The 24,199-nt window shown below is 41.6% G+C and overlaps 2 protein-coding genes across 3 annotated transcripts; one reads left to right on the forward strand and one right to left on the reverse strand.

Moving 5' to 3' along the window:
• Positions 1–989: 989 nt before the first annotated feature.
• LOC306973515 (cell division control protein 42 homolog) lies at positions 990–8,544 on the forward strand (the record flags this gene model as incomplete). The annotated part of the gene is made up of 5 exons (XM_079570439.1): positions 990–1,085; positions 3,527–3,599; positions 4,614–4,732; positions 8,160–8,357; positions 8,452–8,544. The coding sequence occupies 5 exons, from the start codon at positions 990–992 to the stop codon at positions 8,542–8,544; spliced, it is 579 nt and encodes a 192-aa protein (XP_079426565.1).
• Positions 8,545–12,918: 4,374 nt separating this feature from the next.
• Positions 12,919–22,643, reverse strand: meaf6 (MYST/Esa1-associated factor 6). 2 transcript variants are annotated; one of them, XM_079571072.1, is made up of 8 exons: positions 22,489–22,643; positions 21,192–21,307; positions 21,038–21,125; positions 20,915–20,960; positions 19,751–19,940; positions 15,255–15,284; positions 14,890–14,923; positions 12,978–13,002 (listed from the first exon to the last, which is right to left on the reverse strand). In XM_079571072.1, exons 1-8 carry the CDS (start codon positions 22,576–22,578, stop codon positions 12,988–12,990), a joined length of 609 nt encoding a protein of 202 aa, XP_079427198.1. In that variant the 5' UTR covers positions 22,579–22,643; the 3' UTR covers positions 12,978–12,987. The 2 variants fall into 2 exon arrangements, with proteins under 2 accessions (XP_079427199.1, XP_079427198.1); XM_079571073.1 differs by lacking the exon at positions 15,255–15,284 and having other exon boundaries at positions 12,919–13,002.
• Positions 22,644–24,199: the final 1,556 nt, after the last annotated feature.

The following is a 24,199-nucleotide window of genomic DNA, read 5'->3' on the forward strand; positions in this document are numbered from 1 at the left end:
AACTTGTTAATAAAAGAAGTTGTGGAAAGAGCAAACCAACCATTTTCTGATCTTTGCTGAGTGAAACATCCCACATAAACAAACGGGAAACATGGCGTGTTTCCGTCGGACACGTAAATGCCTCTCACGTAATAAAGCTCCATAAACAGACAGAAGCTCCGTTACAACCTGAAAATATGAAAATCTCCACGAATATTTCACCAATCTGAGCGAAACAAAAGTGCTGTGATGCCGATCGTCCCCAAGCCTGAAGAGCCACATCTGAGGCATCAATGTGAAGATCTCCACATGGTGGAAGTTGGTGGGGACATGTCCCCATGGTCCCCAAGCAAACCTACGCCCATGCTTTCACTTTCACTTTGACGCGGATTGTTTGTTTTCCGGTGTAAAAAGTGAGGTTTGACGGAGCGTTGTTTTCGACGGGATCTGTCATAAATCAAACCCGAAAGAAGACTAGCTCACACCGATCAGTGAGTTTAGGCTCGGACGAGAAACCTTACAGGACGTGACGGTGAGTTTATTAAAATACCGGAGGGTCTCACACACACAACACATGCTGCTTGCCTTGTTTTTTCTCTCTCCGTTCGGACCAGCTCCACTCCTCTGCTGCCTGCCCTCCAGTTTGTTTTCTTCATGCCTTATGGATTACTTTATGTCCGTAAGGTTCATGATTTCCCCATAAATGCTGTTATATTGAGGCGCATTGAGCCCACGCGCATGGGGAGTGACTGAGCTGCTGCGGATCTGACATACCGTATTCATCCAGTCTCTCTTTGTGAAGTGGACTTCTGTCCAGCTCAGCAACAACAACAACTTCCAGACGCTCATCCCCTTCTTTGATTCGGTGATTGTCTGTCAGACTTCTGTCTGCCTTTATGTTTTCACTGCCCAAGGTGGCAGGCTGCAGAACTCAGTTCCGGACCACTTTACCCCTGGTAGTAGTAGTAGTAATAGTAGTAGTTGTAGTAGTGCTGTTTTCTCGTCCACAGATGCATACACTGAGGGTCGTGGTGTTGGGAGATAGTGAGGCAGAAAAGAAGATGTTGTTGATCTCCTACACCGTGATCACCGAGCCTCTGCCTCTGGTAAGAAAACAAAACTAACGGTCTGCATTTTACAAACAGGAGGTGGAAAGAGTTAGCTTTTCTGATTTAACCTTAGCTGTTAACAAAAGCTCACAGGTCAGCAATATTAGACTCACCAATCCCCAAATTAGATTTCATGTTTTTCCATTTTTGTATTTAGTATTTAGTTTAAAATAAATATTTATATCTAATGTTAGTCTGGGTTTTCATGGAATCAAAAGTCCATTTGCAAATTTCCATAAAAATGTTCAAATAGGCTCAGTCCAAAAGGAAGCCACGCCCTAAACAGTGGATCGACACAAAACAGGCAGGACTTAAACAGGCAGGACATCAAAGTCTGCAAGACATTTTCAAATTGACGAGATGTTTTTAACCCTAATCTCATCCTATGTACAATTTTGTACATTTTGCAAGATTTTTTTTTTCATCAATGACCATTTTGTCTGTGTTGCAGCTTGAGACGTGGCTTTCTGCAGAAAATGTTCTTTTGAGCCAAATTTTCCGAATCCAGTGTTTGATTTTCTCTCATGTGTTGTATATTGGAGACTTGCATTTCCCACGCCTTAAAACAGCCATAACATTTATACTTTTCAATATTTTTTTCCACTTCTTTTTGCATAAATCACATGAACTACTCGAAGCTTTTCCAAAACTACCAAACATGCCAAAATGAAACAAAAACAAAAGCTCCAGGAACATATTTTTATTTGTGTTTACTAAAGAGAAATGTTGATTGAACTGTGTAAAACAACATTCACCAACTCTAAGACACCAGTGAATCAGGCTCAATCCAAGGTGAAATTTGCAGTTCTCAAGCTGAAGTCACTGAGGTGGTGAGAAAGCTCCTCGGTGGCTCCGGGGGTGGATGAGATTCGCCCTGAGTACCTTAAGTCTCTGGATGTTGTAGGACTGTCTTGGCTGACACGTGTCTGCAACATCGCGTGGCGGTCGGGGACAGCGCCCCTGGATTGGCAGACCGGGGTGGTGGTCCCTCTCTTTAAGAAGGGGGATCGGAGGGTGTGTTCCAATTACAGAGGAATCACCCTCCTCAGCCTCCCCGGTAAGGTCTACTCCGGGGTGCTGGAGAGGAGGATCCGGCCGATAGTTGAACCTCGGATCCAGGAGGAACAATGCGGTTTTCGTCCTGGTCGTGGCACACTGGACCAGCTCTATACCCTTCATCGGGTACTCGAGGGTTCGTGGGAGTTCGCCCAACCAGTCCACATGTGTTTTGTGGATCTGGAGAAAGCGTTCGACCGCGTCCCTCGTGGTGCCCTGTGGGGGGTGCTCCGGGAGTATGGGGTCCGGGGCCCTTGTGGTGCCCTGTGGGGGGTGCTCCGGGAGTATGGGGTCCGGGGCCCTCGTGGTGCCCTGTGGGGGGTGCTCCGGGAGTATGGGGTCCGGGGCCCGGACTGTTCATTACTTTTATGGACAGAATTTCTAGGCGCAGCCAGGGGCCGGAGGGCGTCCGGTTTGGGAGCCTCAGGATCTCATCTCTGCTGTTTGCGGATGATGTTGTTCTGTTGGACCTTCCCCCTTCGGGTCGGTGGGGAGTCCTTGCCTCAAGTGGAGGAGTTCAAGTATCTCGGGATCTTGTTCACGAGTGAGGGACGGAAGGAGCGTGAGATCGATAGACGGATCGGTGCGGCGTCTGCAGTGATGCGGTCGCTGTATCGGTCTGTCGTGGTGAAGAGGGAGCTGAGTCTGGGCAAAGCTTGTGGGTTTGACTGAAAGGGCAAGATCGCGAACACAAGCGGCCGAAATGAGTTTCCTTCTCAGGGTGGCTTAGGGTGAGGAGCTCAGTTACCCGGGAGGAGTCCGGAGTAGAGTCGCTGCTCCTTCACGTCGAAAGGAGAAGCTGAGGTGCCTAGGGCATCTGTTCCAGATACCTCCTGGTCGTCATTTACTTATTGAGTTATATTTTTTATTTTTATATTTTTTATAAAAACAAAAAACAAAACAAAAGAATACAAAAAACACCATGAGTGTCTCTGTGCCACTGCTTCCTGGTTCTAGTGTTCCTGGTCTGGGCTGAGCATCTGCGTTCAGACCCGTGGCGTGGAGGAGCATGTCGATGCATTGTGCAACACTGAATCAAAGTCTGCCCATAATATTAACGCTGCAGCCTTGTTTCTAAATGACCAATGAAATGTGGTAATGCAATTGAACCTGTTAAAACTGTTTTCCAGAGCTGTTTAGTTAAAAGCAGTGTACAGTGTCCGGCACCTCCTCACCTGGTGTAGGATCTGAGCACCGTGCGCTCATGTTCAGATTTATAAAAGCCAAAACAGTACAGCTCACATACACCAGTTTGATAAATGAGAGCCATTGAAGCAAAACAACCAATGTAATGTGCAGATAAACATAAAGTCCAAACAAGTGTCAGCAGCAGGTGGTGATCAAAAATGAATTAAAGTCTAAGCTTTTCTTTGTGTTGACAGGTGTTCGATAACTTTTCAGTGACGCTGATGATCAGAGGAGAACCTTACACGATGATGCTCATTGACACCACAGGTCAGAACCACTGAGAGACAAGGGCTGTAGAAACTCACTTCTCTAAAAAACAAAAAACAAAGAGTGTGATCAAGTATGTTAGATTCGAGCTTTACATCATTTCAATTTTCCAGGCAAAAAAATGATAAAATGTCCAGAAAATAACCCACGTTGTTTTTCACGGCTCAAAGTGAACCTTCGGGGGCTTGTCACAAAAAATAATTGTGAGATGGTGCCAGCTGAGTTGTTTTTAATTCATGGTTTTATTTGTGTAATTTTAAATGCAAGTTCGATGAAGGTTCTTGAGTCATCGTCTGTACTAGTTGAAGTGTCGAACGTTTCGCCTCTTCATCCAAAAGGCTTTGTCAGCAGCACAAAGTTTCAGCTCAGCCCACAGCCCAGATAAAGACCACAGGGAGGAGTTCAGCTCGGCTCAGTGCCCTCCCTCTATGAACATCTTTGTAGTTCTAAGTCCTAACGACCTAAATCACTCCTAAGTTTCAGTCTGAACGACCCTAATCTCAGTTGATCTCTGCTTATTACCTGCCTGTTGACCTGGGCTGAGTTGCAGCCTCAGTAACGTGACAGAGCCCTCCTGGTCTGGCACGGAGCAAATTGTTGTACGCTGGAGAAAGATGATTTAGTGTTGCTGACAAAGCCTTCTGGATGAAGAGGCGAAAACGTTTCAACCTCAGAGTACAGAGGATGACTCAAGAACCTTCATAGAAGATTGACAACTCCTGTACGACTGAGAGCCTACATAGACATTTTAAATGCATGGTGTTATCCCCCCCCCCCACCTCCACTTCACCCCAAGCCCTATTCCAGCATTTAAAGCTCATTGAACTCGGTAAACCAGACGATAAACCAGTCTGAGCGTGGCTGAAGTTGGCAGGCGCTGTTTTTCGGCTCAGGCTCTGCTCCATCTGTTTCTATGGGTGGAGATCTGGGGGATGTCTGGTAACCACAGAGGCCAATTGTACAACTTTATTCTGGTAGTGCCTCCTGCTGTAGTGAAGGGAACCTGATCTTTGGTTTGTGCAGGTACAGAGGAATACACACGTTTGCGCCAACTCAATTACCCTCGGACCGACGTGTTCCTCGTCTGCTTCTCCGTGGTCTCGCCGTCCTCCTACGAGAACGTCAGAAAGACGGTCTGAACAACTCACTTTTACATTTACATTAAAGATCACACACCAGATAAAGAAACTGTCTCCCAAATGACTGAGAACTAGAAATGAGTAAACGCAGTGCTTTAAGTGGGCCGGTATGCACCGGTAGGCAGTACCGCCACCTCTCCGTGCGCCAAGAATGTGTTTTTAGCGTCCCGGTACGTTCATTTGCACATCTGTTTTAATCCTTTGGCTGCCCCACCGCTTTTCAGAGTGCGCTTCCTACTTCGTCCCACCGTGAGCAGAGACTACATTACCCAGACACCCCTGAGTTGTATGAGTGAAGAGCGCGGTGCGTCGCTGTCGCCGCTGTCAACAACATGGTGCTCGTCCACACAAACAAGCGGATCGCGGAGAGGGTTTGTGAAACGCAAACATCGCTGCTCAGTTAAAATACAATGAACACTTCTGCTCTCCTGCTTCAGAGGAGTAAAAGAACAAGGTTGGCTGCGTTGGCCGACCCCAGCTGTGCCGCGGTCACTGAGGTTCTCACAAGTGGCGACTAGGGCTGGGTACTGTTAAATGACTGAAAAGCTCCGGTAGGGGGCGGTATCGAAAAACCTTTTTTTTTCCGGTGCTAATTTTCGGTACTTTTTCTCTCCAAACGTCAATAAATGATCCACAGTGAGTCTAAAAAAGCCTGAACTCATGAGCAGCTTCAGCACAAATGCAGAAGCAAAACTGTAACTTACTCACACTTCAGTCATTATCAGAGATGGCAGAGCCGCGTCTGAGCCAGGACTAAACCAGGACTAAACCAGGACTAAACCAGGACTAAACCAGGACTAAACCAGGACTAAACCAGGACTAAACCAGGACTAAACCAGGACTTACAGTAAACTGGTTAAAAACCAGGACTAAACCAGGATTGAACAAGAAACTAGACTCTTAGACAAAGAGAAAAGCAGTGACAGCACGAAACACATTAGCTTTACCTTTAGCTTTAGCTTTAGCCGCAGAGCCTGAAGTTTCTGCTGTTGTTTAAACTCCAGCTGCACCGGAGCGTTTGGATCAAAGATTGTTTGTGGAAAAGGTGAGGCTCACTCTGCATTAGCCATGTTTGGAACAGTTATGGTGCTTTGTCAGTGACAGAGTGAGCGCTCTCACTATGTAACAGATCTGTGACGTGTGAGGAGCTTTCACTGTCCAACAGCTCAGTGAGTTTAGAAAAGTTTATCTTCAGTAAACGGTCCTGATGTGGATCTGGTCTGTTCCTGCAGCTCAGGAGGGAATAATGTCCGAACTCTCTTTTTATCACGGCTTTAGTGGGAATTCTGCTCAAAACATGAAGTTCCAGGCGACGCTGCTGCTCCTGTTTTCTGATGTGCCGTGTTTGTGCCGCTGTGCTGTTTGTCCTCCTGAACGATACTTTTCCTGCACATTATTTTAACTCAATTAAAATAACAAAGGTATCGAAAAAAGTACTGTTAAGGCACCGGTACCGAAAAGCAGGTATTGTTAAAGTAGTGGTATCGAAAAAAACTAACGGTACCCAGCCCTAGTGGCGACGAGCATGAGAGCCATGTGCCCCGTCTGGCCTCGTAGATGCGATAAAAACAAAACAAAGCGGTAAATATGGATTGAAACAAACTGAGATGAGATGGGCTGCAGACAGAACGGAGCCTGACAAGCTGCAATGTCAGCACAGGACATGGAAGTGTGGAACACTTTGGAAAGCACAGACAATAGTCTTTAAGAATCACCTCTGTCACAGAGCTTCAGAGACACCCACCTGTAAGAGTTCAGCTCAAACAGTCTGGGCCAGATCTTGTGGCGGCGCACGGGGCGGCGCAGGCTCTTGGCGAATGATTTTCCGAGTGGCGGCGCTATATGTGCCATTCGCCTCCGCCACCTGTGAGGGGGCGTCTCAAGAGGAGGTGACTGCACTGCATATTGCGCTGTCTTACGTTCTTTCTTAAGCCTTAGGCTCTCACAGGTCAAACTAAAAACTTTATTTACCCCATCGTGAGCTAAACCATGTTCACGTCTCCAGAGAAAAAGAGCTACAGCGTCCGCTGTGGCGCGGATCGGCCGTACTTGGCGTGAACGCGAAGCAAAACAAAAGCACATGTTCACCCCACACAACCACACAACCACTCTCCTGGACGCGGAGTCGATCTGGTTGGAGGAAAATGTGTGTCTCCACCCACTTAAATGCGCTAAGTCTGGAGCGGCAAGATCACAAAGTGCTGCTACTGAGGCAAAATGTCACGCCATCGTCTCCGTTTTGATGCACAAGATCGGGCCCAATGTCTTCTAATGGTAAGACTGGGCTTTCATTACTGTTGTTTATTATGTAGATGGGCGTTCACAAAGCTTATTTTCTTTGCACTGGGCTGTCATCATGAGTTGTTTATTTGAGCAGATCTGACTAATTATTGTGAATACATGATGTAAATGATACAGTCCCGCGTTATTACAACATCATTTATACTTGCCTGTCCTGCCAGACACTCCTCCTTTCTGTTCAAAAGAAGAACCGTCTGGACAGCTCCTCGCAGCCAATCATTTCACCATTTTACCCACATCGGTCCAATCACGCACCGAGAGGCGGGACTTCATTCCCCAAGAGGCGGAAGCCGTCACCGCACTCGACCAAAACAACAGAGATGGCGTGCGCGGCGAGTGACGATGTTTTCTTCTGCTCTTTCGTCTGTTTTAAATAATTTGGAAAAAAACATAATCCACTTGTCAACACTTGTCGCTGCGACGTATCTAGCGTTGCTCTGATTGGTTGATGCCATCTGTCAATCACGCCCACCGGGATATCGATCATACTTGCTTCTTTGAAATATCTATGAAAAAGCATGTAGTTTGGCAGGACAGGCAACATTTTATACTGTAATAACGCTGTAAAAATAATAAAGAAAAGAAGGAAAAACATAACATATTATATATAGGCCTATTTTTTTTAATCTTTTTGTCCACTTAAAGCACTGAGTCCTCTTTTACACTTTATAACCTGGAGTTTGTTCTCACTTTAGGACATGATCAAACACATTTATAAACCTGACTCTTCTGTCTCTGTCCCTCACACGCAGGAGAAAATAAAACATGTGAAAGCGAAAGAAAACGGGCCCAGCTTCAAAGCAACAGGAGTTTACAGCTTGTTGCCAAAGTAGTTATTCATTAACCTCTTAACTCCCGCCTGAACCGAGAGGATCTTTTTCCTCACGTCATCAGATTTTTTTCCATCATTTTTTTGTGGGTATTCAACTCATTTTTGTCACATTTTTGTCTTTTTTTTTTAATCACATTTTTGTCTTTTTTTTGTCACATTTTTGTCATTTTTACGTCAATTTTTTATCAAATTTTTGTCATTTTTCGTCACATTTTTGTCAAATTCTTATCACATTTTTGTCATTTTTTGTCACATTTTTGTCATTTTTTTGTCACCTTTTGTCTCCAGTGGGTCACGGAGATCAGGCGTCATTGCCCCAACACCCCGTTCTTGCTCGTGGGCACAATGACCGACCTCAGAGACGACCGCAGCGTCCTGGAGGAACTGGCTAAGCACAAACAGCGCCCCCTACGGCCAGAGGATGGAGAGAGACTCGCCCGAGAGCTGGGAGCAGTGAAATACATGGAGTGTTCGGCGAAAACCAAGGTCTGACGGCAGAGTGGTTAGCCTCCTGTCTGCTCCCGTGTCATGGGTTTGACTCCCGATCTTAATTTCATCTGTCTTTGTGTGTGTTTTGCAGGAGGGCGTGAAGGAAGTGTTTAGGGAGGCTGTTTCAGCCCTTCTTGGGGAAGACGAAGAAACAAAGAAGAAGAAAAAGTGTGTCCTGCAATAGACATAAACTCAATATCTCAGTTTCATAAGCAAATATTACTTTTTTGGAGAATGGCGTTTTCACATAATTTTACTCCTCACAGTTCTTTACTGTGGAATAACAGGTCAATACTTCACACTTAGAATGGTTTAATAAGGGGATCTTATTTGTAACAGATATAATGGATACCAATGGTGTTATATTGGATTACAAGAGTTTTATGAACCGGTTTAATGTCAATTGTACCTCTAGAAATTATCAAAAAATCTGTAATCTGTGCCTGCAGCGTTGATCCAGCTGATCCAGAATACTTTGGCCCACTCTTATGTTACTCCAGCTTTACCAAGTTTATTAATTGATGGGAATAAAATAGAAGACAAGAAATGCACTAATACGATTGTTACAGATGTTTCTAAATCTAAACTATTCCATGATTTCCACAGAAACACATCAGTAGATAAGTTCAGGATGTTGGCCTTCTCTAAATATATCAAATGGCCGATTCCACCCAAAGTTAAAGAAACACATTTTAAAATCTCGCACAGGATTTTCTTCATAAAAGATTTAAATTTGACTTGGTCAGTTGTGCCTTCAGTAATTTCCCTGAAGAGACCGTAGAGCATCTGTTCTTCTTGTGTCCAATAACGAGTCGTTTCTGGAGTGATGTTAGAGATTGGCTATCTCTTAAAGCAGTACTAAGTAACGTGTTTACCTTAATAAATCCTTCCCGTAGTCCCTGTGGGGGTAATACAAGTGTTTATGGGATGATTGGAGGGTCTTTCATCTCCCCTGGTGTCTCTGGACAGAAAACCATATTTGCAACTTGACTGCCACCGGTCCGGAGAAAGCAATACACACTAATGTAATCACGAAGAAGAAGCTAACAGGCTAACGGGCAAAGCTAACTGCGGGCTAACGTCACTTTAAACAGTATTTACAGCCAAGTTTGAGTGAAAATAAATATTTCTATTGTATAATTGGATGCACAGTAACCCTCTCTCCCTTCGCCTTTCCTGTCAGCGTAGTATTTACTCTCCAAGACAATTAATAAGTTAAAAAATCGTAACTTGCTACGACACCTGCAGTTGCGCTTAAGACCTCTAGGGGGAAGAGTTACTTAGTACTGCTTTAAAATCTTGAATATCCCCAATTTTAAAGGTGAATATATTTTATATTTTTTTGAAGGTATAGAAAATTCTGTCACTGATATTGTTAATACTGTTTTCCTCCTTGCAAAATACCACACACATTGTTGTAAATGGAGAGACACTCACCCTCACCCTGTTTCAATCACTTTGGCTGTATCCGAATGTCCACACTATCCCCTATATAGTGACTATATGGTGCTCACGCCATGTTGTCGGGGTGTCCGAATGTCCAGAGAGAAAAAAGTAGTGCACTCGAAATTTCCCACAATGCATCTGGAAAAGTAGTGCGCATCGATGGTCACTAAACGGGTCAATATAGACCACAATGCATTGCGAGAGTCAGAGAAGAGCCTGACAGAGACAGGTCTGTGAACTAAACAACACGACTGAAGTAAATCAGCTGTTTCAGTCGTGTGTTTGTATTTCTCAGGAATAAACGACCTAAATATAAACGGTTACGGTGAAAAGATGCTAACGTTAGCTGCTAACCTTTAGCTCGAGCTGTTAAATGACCGAGAGCTTCCTCTCGAATAATCCAAGCCATTCACGTAAAATCCATGTGAAGTAAAAGCGTATCTGACTCGTATTAATCCATAAATATTCCACTGTCTCATGAGTCTGGTTGGTCTTTATCGCAGAAATACTTTATTCCCGGAGTTTCGCGAACTTTTAGCAGATGTCGTCACTCAATCTGCTGGCGCTTCGGACACCGGGCTCTGACCGACTTTCGGGTCTCTGAGCTCACGCTGGGGTGACTTTTTTTTTTTTTTTTTTTGCTTTTTTGTGATGATAGTAACGCCTGTAAAAGTGCCAAAACAGTCGTTCTCTTTCATAAAATAAACGTTTGTACCAATAAATAAATTCAGATAAAAAAACTAAAAAAAAACATCTGCAGCCGCAGCGCGCGTGACGTCACGCAGCGCTGAGAAAGTAGTGGCTTGTGTCCGAATCGCCAACAGAATCATAGTCGACTATATAGTGCGGGCCTATGTAGTGAATGAGGGGTCAGGGACTAGGGTGGACATTCGGATACAGCCTTTATGAATGATTTCAAACTGGATTTTTCCTCATTAAGCCTTATTAAGTCCAGCTCCATTAAGAAAATAGTATCTGACACGTCCAAATACCTTTTATTTTAAAATTGACATGCTCCAATGTTTTTTATTTTTGTGCCTTACATCTCTGTAAAGTTCTTAAAAATGTTCACCCTTCATTTTACTCGTATTTTGTACCTCGACGAGATTTTGTATTTTGAAATTGTTAATAAAAAATAAAACATAAACTCAACATGTAAATGAGGATTCATGTTTTTTTGGTTTCCTTTATCATCACATTATCATACCATACCATGCTTTGAGATTTGTGTCTAGTTTTGTCCTTAGCGTCGCCGGTCTTTCCCACACTCAGCTTATTCATTCACAAATACTGACATGTTTGGTATCCACGCGTAGCACAAAAGGCTGTGACCGAGATGACGCCGTAATCCAAATATGGTCATGTCATTTCCTTAACTTAAAGGGATATTTCAGGATGTTTGACATAGGGCCTCATTTCCTTGTTATAGAGTGTTGCTGATTTCTGGAGATGTTTTTTTTTGTAATTCATGCAGTTCTTGAAGAGTTTTGTGGCGCTAGGCTAGTGCTAGGCTAGTGCATGTCTATGGTATCAGCTAGCCTGCATTAAAAACAGTCTGACCCGCTCCACAGAGCACCTGAGGCAAATCACTGATAACACCAGACTAACCATATGAATGTCTGTGGAGCGGGTCACACTGTTTTTAACCTCTTACCCTCCGCCTTAACCGAGCGCAGTTTCTCCAGTTCGGCTTTTCCCAAATCTAACAAGTTCTCACCTGGCGCTTACAGCATATTGGCCAGAGAAATGCCTCAAAGCCAAGACATACAAATCAGATCCTTTTCCGCGCATTGCTGCCTCGTTGTTGTCACTTTTTCACATTCTTTTTCATCTCATATTTGCCAGAGTTTGACACATTTTTGTTGGTTTTTTGTCACATTTTTATTTATTTTTTGTCACATTTTTTATTTATTTTTTTGTCACATTTTTATTTATTTTTTGTCACATTTTTATTTATTTTTTGTCACATTTTTTATTTATTTTTTTGTCACATTTTTATTTATTTTTTGTCACATTTTTATTTATTTTTTGTCACATTTTTTATTTATTTTTTTGTCACATTTTTATTTATTTTTTGTCACATTTTTATTTATTTTTTGTCACATTTTTTATTTATTTTTTTGTCACATTTTTATTTATTTTTTGTCACATTTTTATTTATTTTTTGTCACATTTTTATTTGTTTTTTGTCACATTTTTATTTATTTTTTGTCACATTTTTTATTTATTTTTTGGTCACATTTTTTATTGGATTTTTTTTTTTACACTTTTCCCAATAAGCCTTTACATTTGGGTAAAACCAAACTGGAGAGAAAGTGCTCTGTTCAGGTGGAAGGTAAGAGGTTAATGCAGCTAGCTGATACCATAGACATGCACTAGCCTAGCGCCACGAAGCTCTTCAAACATAAGAACTGATTGAATTACAAAAAATACATATATCCCTTTAAAGGAACAGGCCACCGATTTTTCCATACTGAGATATGTTCTTACCTGAGCTTAGACAAGTTCACGTGTACCCGTCTGGTTTATGTGTGTGCGCTCAGTCACGCAAAACGACCAAAGATGTTGTTAGCATTTAGCCTCTCCCAGTATATTCCTACAGCTCCAAACGGGGGCTAAGTTACGAGTGACCGAGCTCTTCCACGGGCACAAAGACCAGACAGGTACGGATCAACTCGTCTAAGCTCAGGTAAGAACAGATCAGTGTGGAAAACGGTGGACTAAACCGAACTTTCATTCCTACAGAAAACACTTCAGTACTTTCACTGATATTGGAGTAATATTTGATCGGTACTTTTACTCAAGTCACGATCCAAGTCCTTTAACAAAATATTGCCGTCTGTTTTGTGCAACACATAACGGCCAAAAGCAAATCTACATCAGAAAGATAAAAAAGAGAGTTCCCAAACGGTGGAATTTGTTGAATGGCATTTTATTCTTTTCTTGTAAAAACAAACCATGTAAAAATAAAAGGTGTCGATGTCACGATGAAGTCCGACAAAAACAAACGTGTGTGGAGTTTGGTTTCTCCGAGGAGGACGATGGTAATAAATACAGTCTTTATTTCTGAACATGCAACGCGCCGCGACCCTCCGGCGGCGAGCGGGAATGTGGAGCGGGAAACGCTCGCCGGGACTGAACAGGCCACGGCGTCCAGGGGGCGGGGCTCGGGGGGCGGGGCTCAGGTGGAGTAATCCTGGAAAAGATCAGGGACAGAAGTTAGACACAAACACAGAGGTGGCCGATATATCGTCAGCAAGATCATATCGAAGTTTACAATGTGGAATTTAGCTCCAATGCCAGGGAATGGGGGGGCGGGGAGTAAAAAACAAAACTAAAAGAGGGGGGTGACAAATAGAGAAAGAAATGGTGGGAAAATTGTTGGGGAAAATGTGGGAAAAATAAGAAAGAAATTTGGAAAAAATAATGAAAAAAATAAAGAAAAAATTAATGAAAAACAAAGGAAAAAAATTAGGAAAAAATGAATAAAATTCTAAAATAATTGGGAAATATTGGGAGGAAAATGTGGGAAAAATAAGTAAAAAACATTGAGAAAAAATAAAAAAATTAAGAACAAAATTAGGAAACATTGAAAAAAAATCAAAGAGAAATTGGGAAATAGTCGGGGGGAAACTGGGGAGAAATTAGAAAGAATTAAGGGAAAAAAGACAAGGGACAAAACTTTGAAAAAATAATCAAAACATGGGGCGGGGATTAATTAAGGAAAAACAAAGGAAAAAAATGACAAAAATAAAAAATAATAATAAAAAATAATAATAATTGGGAAATAGTGGGAGGAAAATGTGGGAAAAATAAGTTAAAAATTTGGAAAAAAATGTAATAAAATTAAGAACAAAATTAGGAAACATTGAAAAAAAAAAAAGAGAAATTGGGAAATAGTCGGGGGGAAACTGGGGAGAAATTAGGAAGAAATACGGGACAAAACTTTGAAAAAAATAATCAAAACATTGGGGGGAAAAAATAATTAAGGAAAAAAAAAATTCACAAAAAAAATAAAAAAATAAAAAATAATAATTGGGAAATAGTGGGAGGAAAATGTGGGAAAAATAAGTACAAATTTTGGAAAAATAAAGAGAAATTGTGAAATACTGGGGGAAAACTAGGAAAACTTTGGGGGAAAAATGAGGGACAAAAATTAGAAGAAATAAGGAAAAAAAACTAGGGAAAAAATTAGAGAAAAATGAAGGAAAAGCGGGGGAAAAAAAGGGAAATAGTGGGAGGAACAGTGGGGAAAAATGAAGAAAAAAAAAAGACAAGAAGAAAAAAATTGGGGGGATACATAGGGAATAAAGAAAAATGTATGAAGATGTTTTCAGCACATCTGTGCATATTTCTGATGGTTTGCAAAAATGTTGAGATAAAAATTTAAATGGAACGACAAAATAGAAAAATGTTGACATTTTTGGGGGATAAACTGTAGCTGAATGTGATTTAAGCCCTAATATTTGTATTTTTGACAAAGTTTACTATTACTATTTTGATTTGATTCCAGTTACACTTTAACCTGAAGCTTGTTAGTTACTGGAAATGTTTTGTCCATTAAATCTTGACTCCCACCTGAACCGAGGATCTTTTTCCTCACGTCAGATTTTTTTCCCATCATTTTTTTGTTGGGTTTTCAACTCATTTTTGTAACTTTTTTGTCATTTTATTCTCATTTTTTGTCACACTTTTGTCATTTTTTGGTCAAATTTTTATCACATTTTTGTTTTTCATTTGTCATATTTGTGTCACTTTTTTGTGTAATTTTTTTGTTATTTTTTGTCTATTTTTTGTCAATTTTTTGTCATTTTTTGTCATTTTTGTCATTTTTTTGTCAAATTTTTGTCCTTTTTTGTCAAATTTTTATCACATTTTTGTCATTTTTTGTGACATTTTTGTCATTTTTTCATCAATTTTTCGTCACTTTTTTGTCAATGTTTTCTCACATTTTTGTCACATTTCCATCATTGTTTTTGTCTCAGTTTTGTTGCTATTTTTGCTTTTTTCCAGAAGCTTTTGGTCTGGGGTAAAGCCCAACTGGAGAAAATATGCTCGGTTAAGGGGTTAAATCTTGACTCACCGCTCTCGGCTTCTTGTTCACCTTCATGTCAAACCTGCAACAGAAAAAAAAAAGTTATTTCAAGTCGACTTTGGCGACTCGTGGCCGACGTGCGGGAAACAAACAAACAAACGTAAAACTCCAAAACACCACAGAAAACCACAGAAAAATGGCGCCTAGATCTACGCAAACCTTTTGAAGAAGGATCTTTCGAAACAATCCTGCTTCAAAAAACGCAAACTGGCTTAAAAGAAACAATCGTGTGTGAATGGATGAATAAGCAGCTGGGGTCAGGCACATGGTTTCACCCCGAACACGAGCCGTCATGCAAAACAAAAAAAAAACAAACCAAAGCAAAGCACAGAGCAAGAGAAACCCGGACTTACTCGAAGTCATAATCAAACATGGCGGACGGGCTGTGGAGAGCAGAGGATTATGGGAAAGAGAGAGGGGTTAGTTCAGTGTCACAGGTTTAATACGGTAAAGCTACTGTGGTTCAGAGGGGACGTCCGGTTAATGTGGGTTAGGACGAGGAGGAGGAGGTGCTCAGGAGGGAAAAAGTCAGAAAAGCTGCGGAATCAGTTTAATGTTTCAGGAGGTGAGAAAGAGCCGGACCGGACTGTACAGGTGTTTGGGGTCAGGAGTGGGAACCTCACGAGTCAATACGATTCCCAACATCTGGCTCCTGATAACAATAACCTCACGATATGCCAATATTAAGACGTTTCTATGATTAACATTTGTTTCCGTGGCCGTTGTTCCTCTTTCTCTGCTTAGATCAGTGAATAAGTGACCCTGGTGTCAGTGGGATCGCTTCATATACATTTAACCCCTTAACTCCCACCTGAACCGAGCACCTTTTTCTCCAGTTTGGCTTTACCCCAGTCCAAAAGCTTCTGGGAAAAAGGTGAGAAAATAGCGACAAAACTGAGAGGAAAGCAAGGATGGAAATGTGACAAAAAAGTGAGAAAACATTGATGAAAAAGTGGCAAAAATGTCACAAGAAATTGACAAAAAATGGACGAAAAAATGACAGAAATGTGACAAAAAATGACATAAAAAAATGATAAAAATGTGATAAAAATGTGACAAAAAATGTGACAAAAATTTTACTAAAAAAATTCAAAACTGTTACAAAAAATGACAAAAACAATGACAAAAATGTGAAGAAAAACAATGGACGAAAAAAATGACAAATAAAGTTACAAAAGTGAGTTGAATACCCAACAAAAAAATGATGGAAAAAAAAATCTGATGTTAAGAGGTTAAGGCGAGACACTGCAGGTGAATAGGGGAAAATAAATAAATGTAGAGATGTCAATTTGAAACTTTTGCTGAACATCACAGATATAAATATGAGAAAAAAATGTACTGCACTTTTTCTGTCATTTTATGTTTTCACATAAAAATAAGGCATTTTGAGCATTAAAATGGCCAAAACTGCCTTTATTTGGGCAACGAAACCAAAATAATGAATTGAGCCAGATTAAAATGTTATGGTTTTATTTTATTGACATTAGTAACTAAGATTTTTTCAGAGGGGATTTTGGATATTTTGTTTAGTTTTTCTGTTTTTTTAAAGTTTTTTTGTTTGTTTCAAAGCTGAATAAATCAGGTTAGGAATTAAATATTGAAAAAACCTTCTAAATCTTGTTGTGTCTCAGCCTGTAAAGTTTGGAGTCTGTGGGAGCTTCTATAAGGGCTCAGGCTCTGCCCGAGTGCGGCTTCTCTCATTCAGAGAAAACCAGCCCTGAAGTTTTGTAGCGAGTGCTCATGCTCGGCCCGTTCTTCCGCATTTCCGCTCCAGCGTCTCGTAGGAGGAAAAATACCATATTTGGGTGAAAGCGTCATCACGGGGCCCCTTAGCAGGACACGTGGATGTCAAATCTGTCAATATTTATGAATGAAAACCCGCGGGAAAGACGGCCTTTCTACTTCCGGGTCGCCCCCACCTTGCAGACAAAACATCATAAAATAAACATCATCATTTTTATATCTGACATGAAAACTAAGATGTAAAGGGAGGAAAATAGATACAAATCTCCACTTCCACCACTGCGTGAAAAAGCAATACTTTCACCTGCCGTGTCTGGCCTTAAATATGAAAGAGTCTCGTCCTGTTTCTAAAAGGAACACATTAACCGGTTACAAAAACTATCATGAAAAGTATTGTATTTATGTGACGTGTTTGGTCCTCGACTGCTCTGACTGACCCGACTCTGCAGCTTCATTAATATGCATGAGGTCGTTCATTAATGTCAATGACGTCATCAAAAGTACTGATATCGTTCATTGGTTTAAGAGCCTTGTGCTTCTGTCTCTTCCAAAACAAACACTTTGGTGATTTTTGTGGCTAAAATGTTCACTCAAAGCAGCAAAGAGCGTCTGTGCAGATCTGGTTATAACCAAGTTACTTTAGGGGAGAGGTGACGGTAAACTACAACCGTATTTATTATACAGCTCTTCACAACGTGAGTAGAAGCTCCGTTGATTTGAATGGGATTTCCCAACGTTCTACAGGTCATTATTTTCTGATAAAGGACCTCTGAGAAAAATAATGACGCTGCCCATGGCAACGGAGTTGGTGCTTTCATATCACTCCTCACGTACGTAGCAGCGACACTATATCTGTCCCGTCACTGAGAGAGAAGTCGGGAATCGCTCGTGAAGTTAGCGTGAGTCTGACTTTCAACTTACCCAGAGATTCACCACCATTCCTCCAACTGCGCCTTCAACTAAGTAGCTAGGCTAGCTGCTAGCCGTGCTGCTTCTAGCCTAGCCAAACGTTGCCGAGCAACGCGCAAACTTTTGGGAACTATTTGTCGCGGAAGTCATTAAATAAACCGGGCGAAACAAAACCCCTCCGCTTCGCGTCAGGGCCCGGTTCGCCCTGTCGGTGCTTATTTTCCCGATAATGACCAGCGTTCTATACATTATCCCTTACATATATATATATATATATATATATATACACTGCTCACAAAAACTTAGGGCACACTCAAAAAACACATCCTAGATGTCAATCAATTCGATTTTTCGGATGAAAATCTTTATTCATAGTGTAGGGCAATGTGTTGAGAACAAAATAACATAAGAATGACAAATGGAAATCAAATTCTCTGGATCCAAAATTCTAGTCAAAATCAAAGTGACAAATCAGGTCACTGGTTGATCCAAATTCTGTAGAAATTCCTCCAAACGAGTCTGTATCATCCTCAGTAGTGTGTGTTCTCCACGTGCCTGAATGCACTCCCTACAACGCCTGGGCAGCTCCTGATGAGACCACGGATGTCCTCCTGAGGGATCTCCTCCCAGACCTGGATTAGAGCGTCAGTCAGCTCCTGGACAGTCTGTGGTGCGACGTGGCGTTGATGGATGGACCGACACATGATGTCCCAGATGTATCTATTGGATTTAAGTCTGGGGAACGGGCAGGCCAGTCCAGAACATCAATACCTTCATCATGCAGGACCTGCTGACACACTCTTGCCACATGTGGCCTGGCATTATCAGGCATCAGAAGGAACCCAGGGCCCACAGCACCAGCATATGGTCTTACAATAGGTCTGAGGATCTCATCCCGGTCCCCAATGCCAGTCAGGGAACCTCTGGCTCGCACCAATCAGTCAATCGCTGTGTTCTCGGGCAAATGCCAATCGGGCTGCACGGTGTTGGGCAGTAAGCACCGGCCCAACGCCCTCATACCCCCCTCATACCACCCTCATACCCCCCTCATACCCCCCTCATACCCCCCTCATACCACCCTCATGGAGTCGGTTTCTGAGCGTTTGAGGACCAACATGCACATTTGTGGCCCTCTGGAGGTCATTTTGTAGGGCTCGGGCAGTGCTTCTCCTGTTTCTCCGTGCATAAATGAGAAGATAGCGGTCCTGCTGCTGGGTTGTTGACCTCGGTCGGCCCCCCCCAGGTCTCCTGGTGTACTGGCCTGTCTCCTGGTATCTCCTCCATGCTCTGGACACTGCGCTGGGAGACACAGCAAACCTTCTTGCCACAGCACTAATGGACGTGCCATTTTGGATGAGCATCACTCCCTGAGCAGCTTCTGTGGGTTGTAGATGCTCCTCATGATACCTCTAGTGGTGAGAACACTGGACAAATGCAGAGTGTGCCCTAAGTTTTTGTGAGCAGTGTATATATTAATGTTTAATGTTTCTGACTTTAAGTTGATTTGGTCAATATTTCTTTTGGTGCCAGTTGGTTTAAACAAGGGGTGTCAAACTTTTTTCATTGAGGGCCGGATTTTGATGCTTTACCCCAATCCAAAAGCTTCTGGAAAAAAGGTGTGAAAATAGCGACAGAACTGAGACAAAAACAATGATGATGTGACAAAAAAATGACAAAAAAGTGACGGAAAAATGACAAAAAAACGACAAAAAAAATGACATTAAAAAAGACAAAAAAGTGACAAAAATGTGACAAAAATGTGACGCAAAAAAGTAAAAAAAGAAGAAAAAAAAGAAAAAAAATGTGACAAAAATGTGACGCAAAAAGACAAAAAAATGACAAAAAAAAATTACGAAAAAATGACAAAAATGTGACAAAAAAAATGACAAAAAAGTTACAATAATGAGTTGAATTCCCCAAAAAGATGGAATCAAAATCTGAAAACGTGAGGAAAAAGATCCATTTAGATGAGTTTTGTAGATCTTAGCTTTCAAATGAGGCGTTACACTGGCCTACAGGATTTGGGTAAAGCTAAACAGGAGAAAATGATCTCGGTTCAGGCGGGAGTTAAGAGGTTAAAGCAATTTGAAAAGGAGTTTTAAGCATAAAAATGTCAGTCTGCAGCTTCTCCTACTCGATATTGCTACCGGATAGAACCAGGCTGAGGTTATATGTGCTTGCATGTGTCTGTTCGCACCTGTGCCTGTTCTTGTTCTTCCTCTTCTTGTGGGAGTTGTGATGGCCGCCCGTGGAGGAGGACGAGGCTTTCTGAGGCTTCAGGTCCTGCAGCGCCGAGTCCAGCTCCTCAGTGTCGTCCTGACTGGGCTCGTTCTCCTGGTTCTGGAGGTCCGGGGAGGTGTCGCTCTCCGTCCCGCTGCCCGCCTCACCTGCGGAAAAGTATTTGTATTTGGAACGGTGTTTGTGGTGACGTTTATAATACAAAAGTAATGCCATGTTTTTTACCAAATACCGTAAATTCTCTAATACTGGCCTGTATTCCATTAGCGGCCGGGTCTCTAACAGAGGCCGGGTTCGAGGCTGACGGAGGCATATTAAGGCAGGTCTCTAAAACAGGCCGGGGCTTTTATTAGAAACTATAGTGGTAGAAATATTCCCCATGTTAGGAATTTGTCTCATACTCGTGTAAATGAAAACTCACGTGCAGGAAGTAACAAACGGGAACCCGGGCCGAGGGGGACGCTGCGGAGGAGCTGATCCGAGCGTAACTTTGACACAGATTTAGCCACTTTTCAAACCTCCTGTGACCATATTTGGAAACAGGGAAACAAATGTTGTGTGACCCTCCAGGGTTTTAATAAAGTCTCCATCGCGTCTTCAAAGCACGTCCAGCTGCTCCGTGTGCAGGTCAGTCCCACGCCTCAAAATAACTCCTCCCATCAGCGCGAGCGTCTCGTCTTCTCTCGGGTCAGTCTCATGATCGATCACAAACACAAACACTCCGTCTAAACTCGCCTTTTACACAAGAAAACAACAAATAATCCGGTCCAGTAAAAACGAAACAGAAACCTGCAGTGACACTGATGTCAAAGCTCCGCTAACAGCAACGAAACACTTCCTGTTGTCCCGACAAAATAAAAGGCGTCAATGTTCCAGCCGCTGGGAAAGGGTTTGAAATGTTCATTAATAAATGAACCTAATATTTTAGGTGCAAATGGACACAAATCTTGTTTTTCTTCATTTTCCTGGTCGTCCGTTTTGCCCAAATAGAAATAAAGGCCTGTCTCTAATTGTGGCCTGGTTCCAATAAAGGCCTGGTCCCAGATGTGCTTGAGTAAATAAAGGCCCCGGCCTGTATTAGAGCATTTACGGTACTATATATTTAATGACTAGAGCTACTTACGCTTCTCGTTCATGTGATCAGGAATCCCCCCGAGGGCGCACACGGCCTGGAAAATGTGTGAAGGCAAATTACTGGATGCTTCACATAAACAGACACAGAACTGAAAAAATATATTTTACTCACGGCGACGGAGGTGACTGAGGATTTGCTGAAAAGACGCTCGGCTTCCTTGAATTTCCGATTCCTTCTGTCGGTTTTGCTGTTGGAGTTTCTGGGCACAGACACATCTGCGTCAGTGTTTACAGTTCACAGACTTCCTGGGCGGCAGAATACTCACTTCTGATTGGTCAGGTATCGGTCCCAGCCTCTGATGATGTTTCCGTACATCTGAGTGTCCTCCAGGTAACTGCCCTCGAACGCATAGATCTGTCTTTCCAAGTTCACCAGAGTTTCCTGCACAGAAGACGTTCAACACTTTACAAAACTCAACAGCCTTCACTGCCTTCTGCTAAAATAACACAACACTTGGACAGAACCAGAGAAGATGCACAATAGTTTCAGGACATTCTTCACAAAAACTACAGTCAATTTCTTAAAAGTATACAACGTGTATACAAGAATAAACAGAGTATGCCGGGGGTATGATATAATTGTACAATTATACAGTTACAAATATATTGTATTTTGAGCAAATACTGATCAGAATCTTCATATATGAGAGAGAATCGTATAAAAAGTGTAAAGTTGGGTTTCTGCTTAGAATATTTACATTTGTGAATTTAAAATTTGGACAAAAAGATAGGTAAATTAATAACAAAATAAAAGTCTTCATTGTTTTGCTTTCTGAAGAAACAAAAAACAACATTTTCCCATTTCATTGTAAAGTCCTGGTATAGATGTTCAATTATAAAACTGCAGAGAAGTCCTTCCAGAAGTTTTTATTCATATTTGTTTTTTATTTTTTTCATTTTTTTTTAAGCTACTTCAAACTTTTTTAAAAATGTTTATTTATTTATTTGTGTTTTTTTTTAGTGAGTTTGAGTTTTTTTTAATTAATTAATTATTGTTTTATTTTTTTATATTTTTTATTTTATGTATTTATTGAAAAGTATGTGAATATACCGAGTACAGAGTGTGCCAGGGGGTAACAGAGTTGTACAATACAATTATTCAGTTACAAATATATTGTATTTTGAGCAAATACTGACTGCCTTTTTGTTATCAGAAACTTCCAAAATAGTTTTTATTCATATTTTCTGAGGCTTTTCTTCTAAAGTGACGCACTAATTCCACATATCGCGAGAACATTCTACCGGGCGGATTGCTAACGCGATTTAGCATTTTGCTCTCACCAAAAATCACCAAATTAAACCACAGATCGCGTCTTTAGAGAGGCTTTAACACATCTACACCATTATAATAATTTATTCATAGGCACAAATTCAATTTAAATAAAAGCTGTTGCTTATAAAACACCTAAAACGGACAACGGAAATGCTATTGTTGTTAGCCGCGATTAGCATCGTTAGCATAGCCCGGGCCTTCATTCAGCGGCGCACGTTAGCGGCTTTATCTCACGTTTCTCGTTCCTTTGCTGATAATTAGCTTTAGTTTTTATAATTATATGAACTTACGGCCAGTTCTTGCTTCCTCTTGACCAGGTCCGCCAGCTCCCGCCGGGTGTCCGGGATCTGGGGCGGTGTGGCTTTAGCGTGCATCGCCATGACTGCGGGAAGGATGGAGCTGTGGAACAAAACCAGCGGAGCGGCGGGGCATGAGCGGGGCTGACGGCCGGAGACTGAGGCGGGGAGGCCGGGAGAGGGCGCTGCTGGACCGGGGCAGGAGCGGGGCTGACGGCCGGAGACTGAGGCGGGGAGGCCGGGAGAGGGCGCTGCTGGACCGGGGCATGAGCGGGGCTGACGGCCGGAGACTGAGGCGGGGAGGCCGGGAGAGGGCGCTGCTGGACCGGGGCAGGAGCGGGGCTGACGGCCGGAGACTGAGGCGGGGAGGCCGGGAGAGGGCGCTGCTGGACCGGGGAAATCCCCAGCTGACTACAGTTTGTCCAGTTTCCTACTATTCAAATAGAAAAGCATCTTAAAAATATCGTAGCATGAGGATGAAAACGCAACAATAAACCTACATCAGGGGTCGGCAAGTTTGTGTCGTGGAGGCCGATTTTCATCATCGCCAAAACACCCAAGGGCCGAACCTCAACATGGTAGCCTAAAGTAAATCACTATTTTCTGCAAATGCCAATGTTTTATATCAGTGGTATAAAGTGGCAGGGCTTTGGGATCCACCATTACCCTCGGATGACAAGCCGAAATAATTGTAATTTGTCATATATTGTAGAAAATATCGTATTTTCCACGCACGTTTTTGTTGAACAAGCAGTAGTTCTCGCATTTTAAGAGTACTTTAACAGGTATTTAATCTCTTTTTTGTATGTTAATATTTCTCAAAATCATCTTGACCAAAAAAGTTACAAAAAAATAACAAAAATTTGACCCAAAATGACAAAAAAAACAAAAACAAATGACAAAAATGTGACAAAAAAGTTACAAAAATGAGTTGAATACCCAACAACAAAATGATGGGAAAAAAAATCTGATGACGTGAGGAAAAAGATCCTCTCGGTTCAGGCGGGAGTTAAGAGGTTAAAAAGCGGGAGTTCTGCTTTTGTTTGGTTACAATCTCAAACACTTATCACCGGTTCACAGTTTGTTTGTTAAAAAACGCAGTTTAAACTAAAAATTGGTGAAAAAGTGGCAAAAATGTCACAAAAATGTCACAAAAATTGATAAAAATGTGACCAAAAAATGACCAAAATGTAGCAAAAAAAATGACAAAAGATGGATAAAAAATTGACAAAAAAAAGAAAAAAAAATGATACAAATTTGACAAAAAAATAACAAAAAATTGACCCAAAAGGACAAAAAAATGAAAAAAAAAAGTAATTAAAAAAATGGACGAAAAAAAAAAAAAAAAAAAAAAGTGACAAAAAAAGTGATAACAATTTGACAAAAAAAATACAAAAAATTGACCCAAAATGACAACCAAAAAAATGATTAAAATGTGATTAAAAATGGACGAAAAAATGACAAAAATGACAAAAAGTTTTACAAAAAAGTTACAAAAATGAGTTGAATACCCAACAACAAAATGATGGGAAAAAAATCTGATGACGTGAGGAAAAAGATCCTCTCGGTTCAGGCGGAGGTTAAGAGGTTAACAATATCGGAGCCGTGGAGCTTTCCCCAATCAACAAAACAAACTCATTAAACCTCCTACTTTCATATTTCCGTCATAACATAATCCGATGAACCACGTGGTACAATATTCGTG

Source organism: Gobius niger, assembly GCF_951799975.1.
Source record: "Gobius niger genome assembly, chromosome: 14".
Classification (NCBI taxonomy): Eukaryota; Metazoa; Chordata; class Actinopteri; order Gobiiformes; family Gobiidae; genus Gobius; species Gobius niger.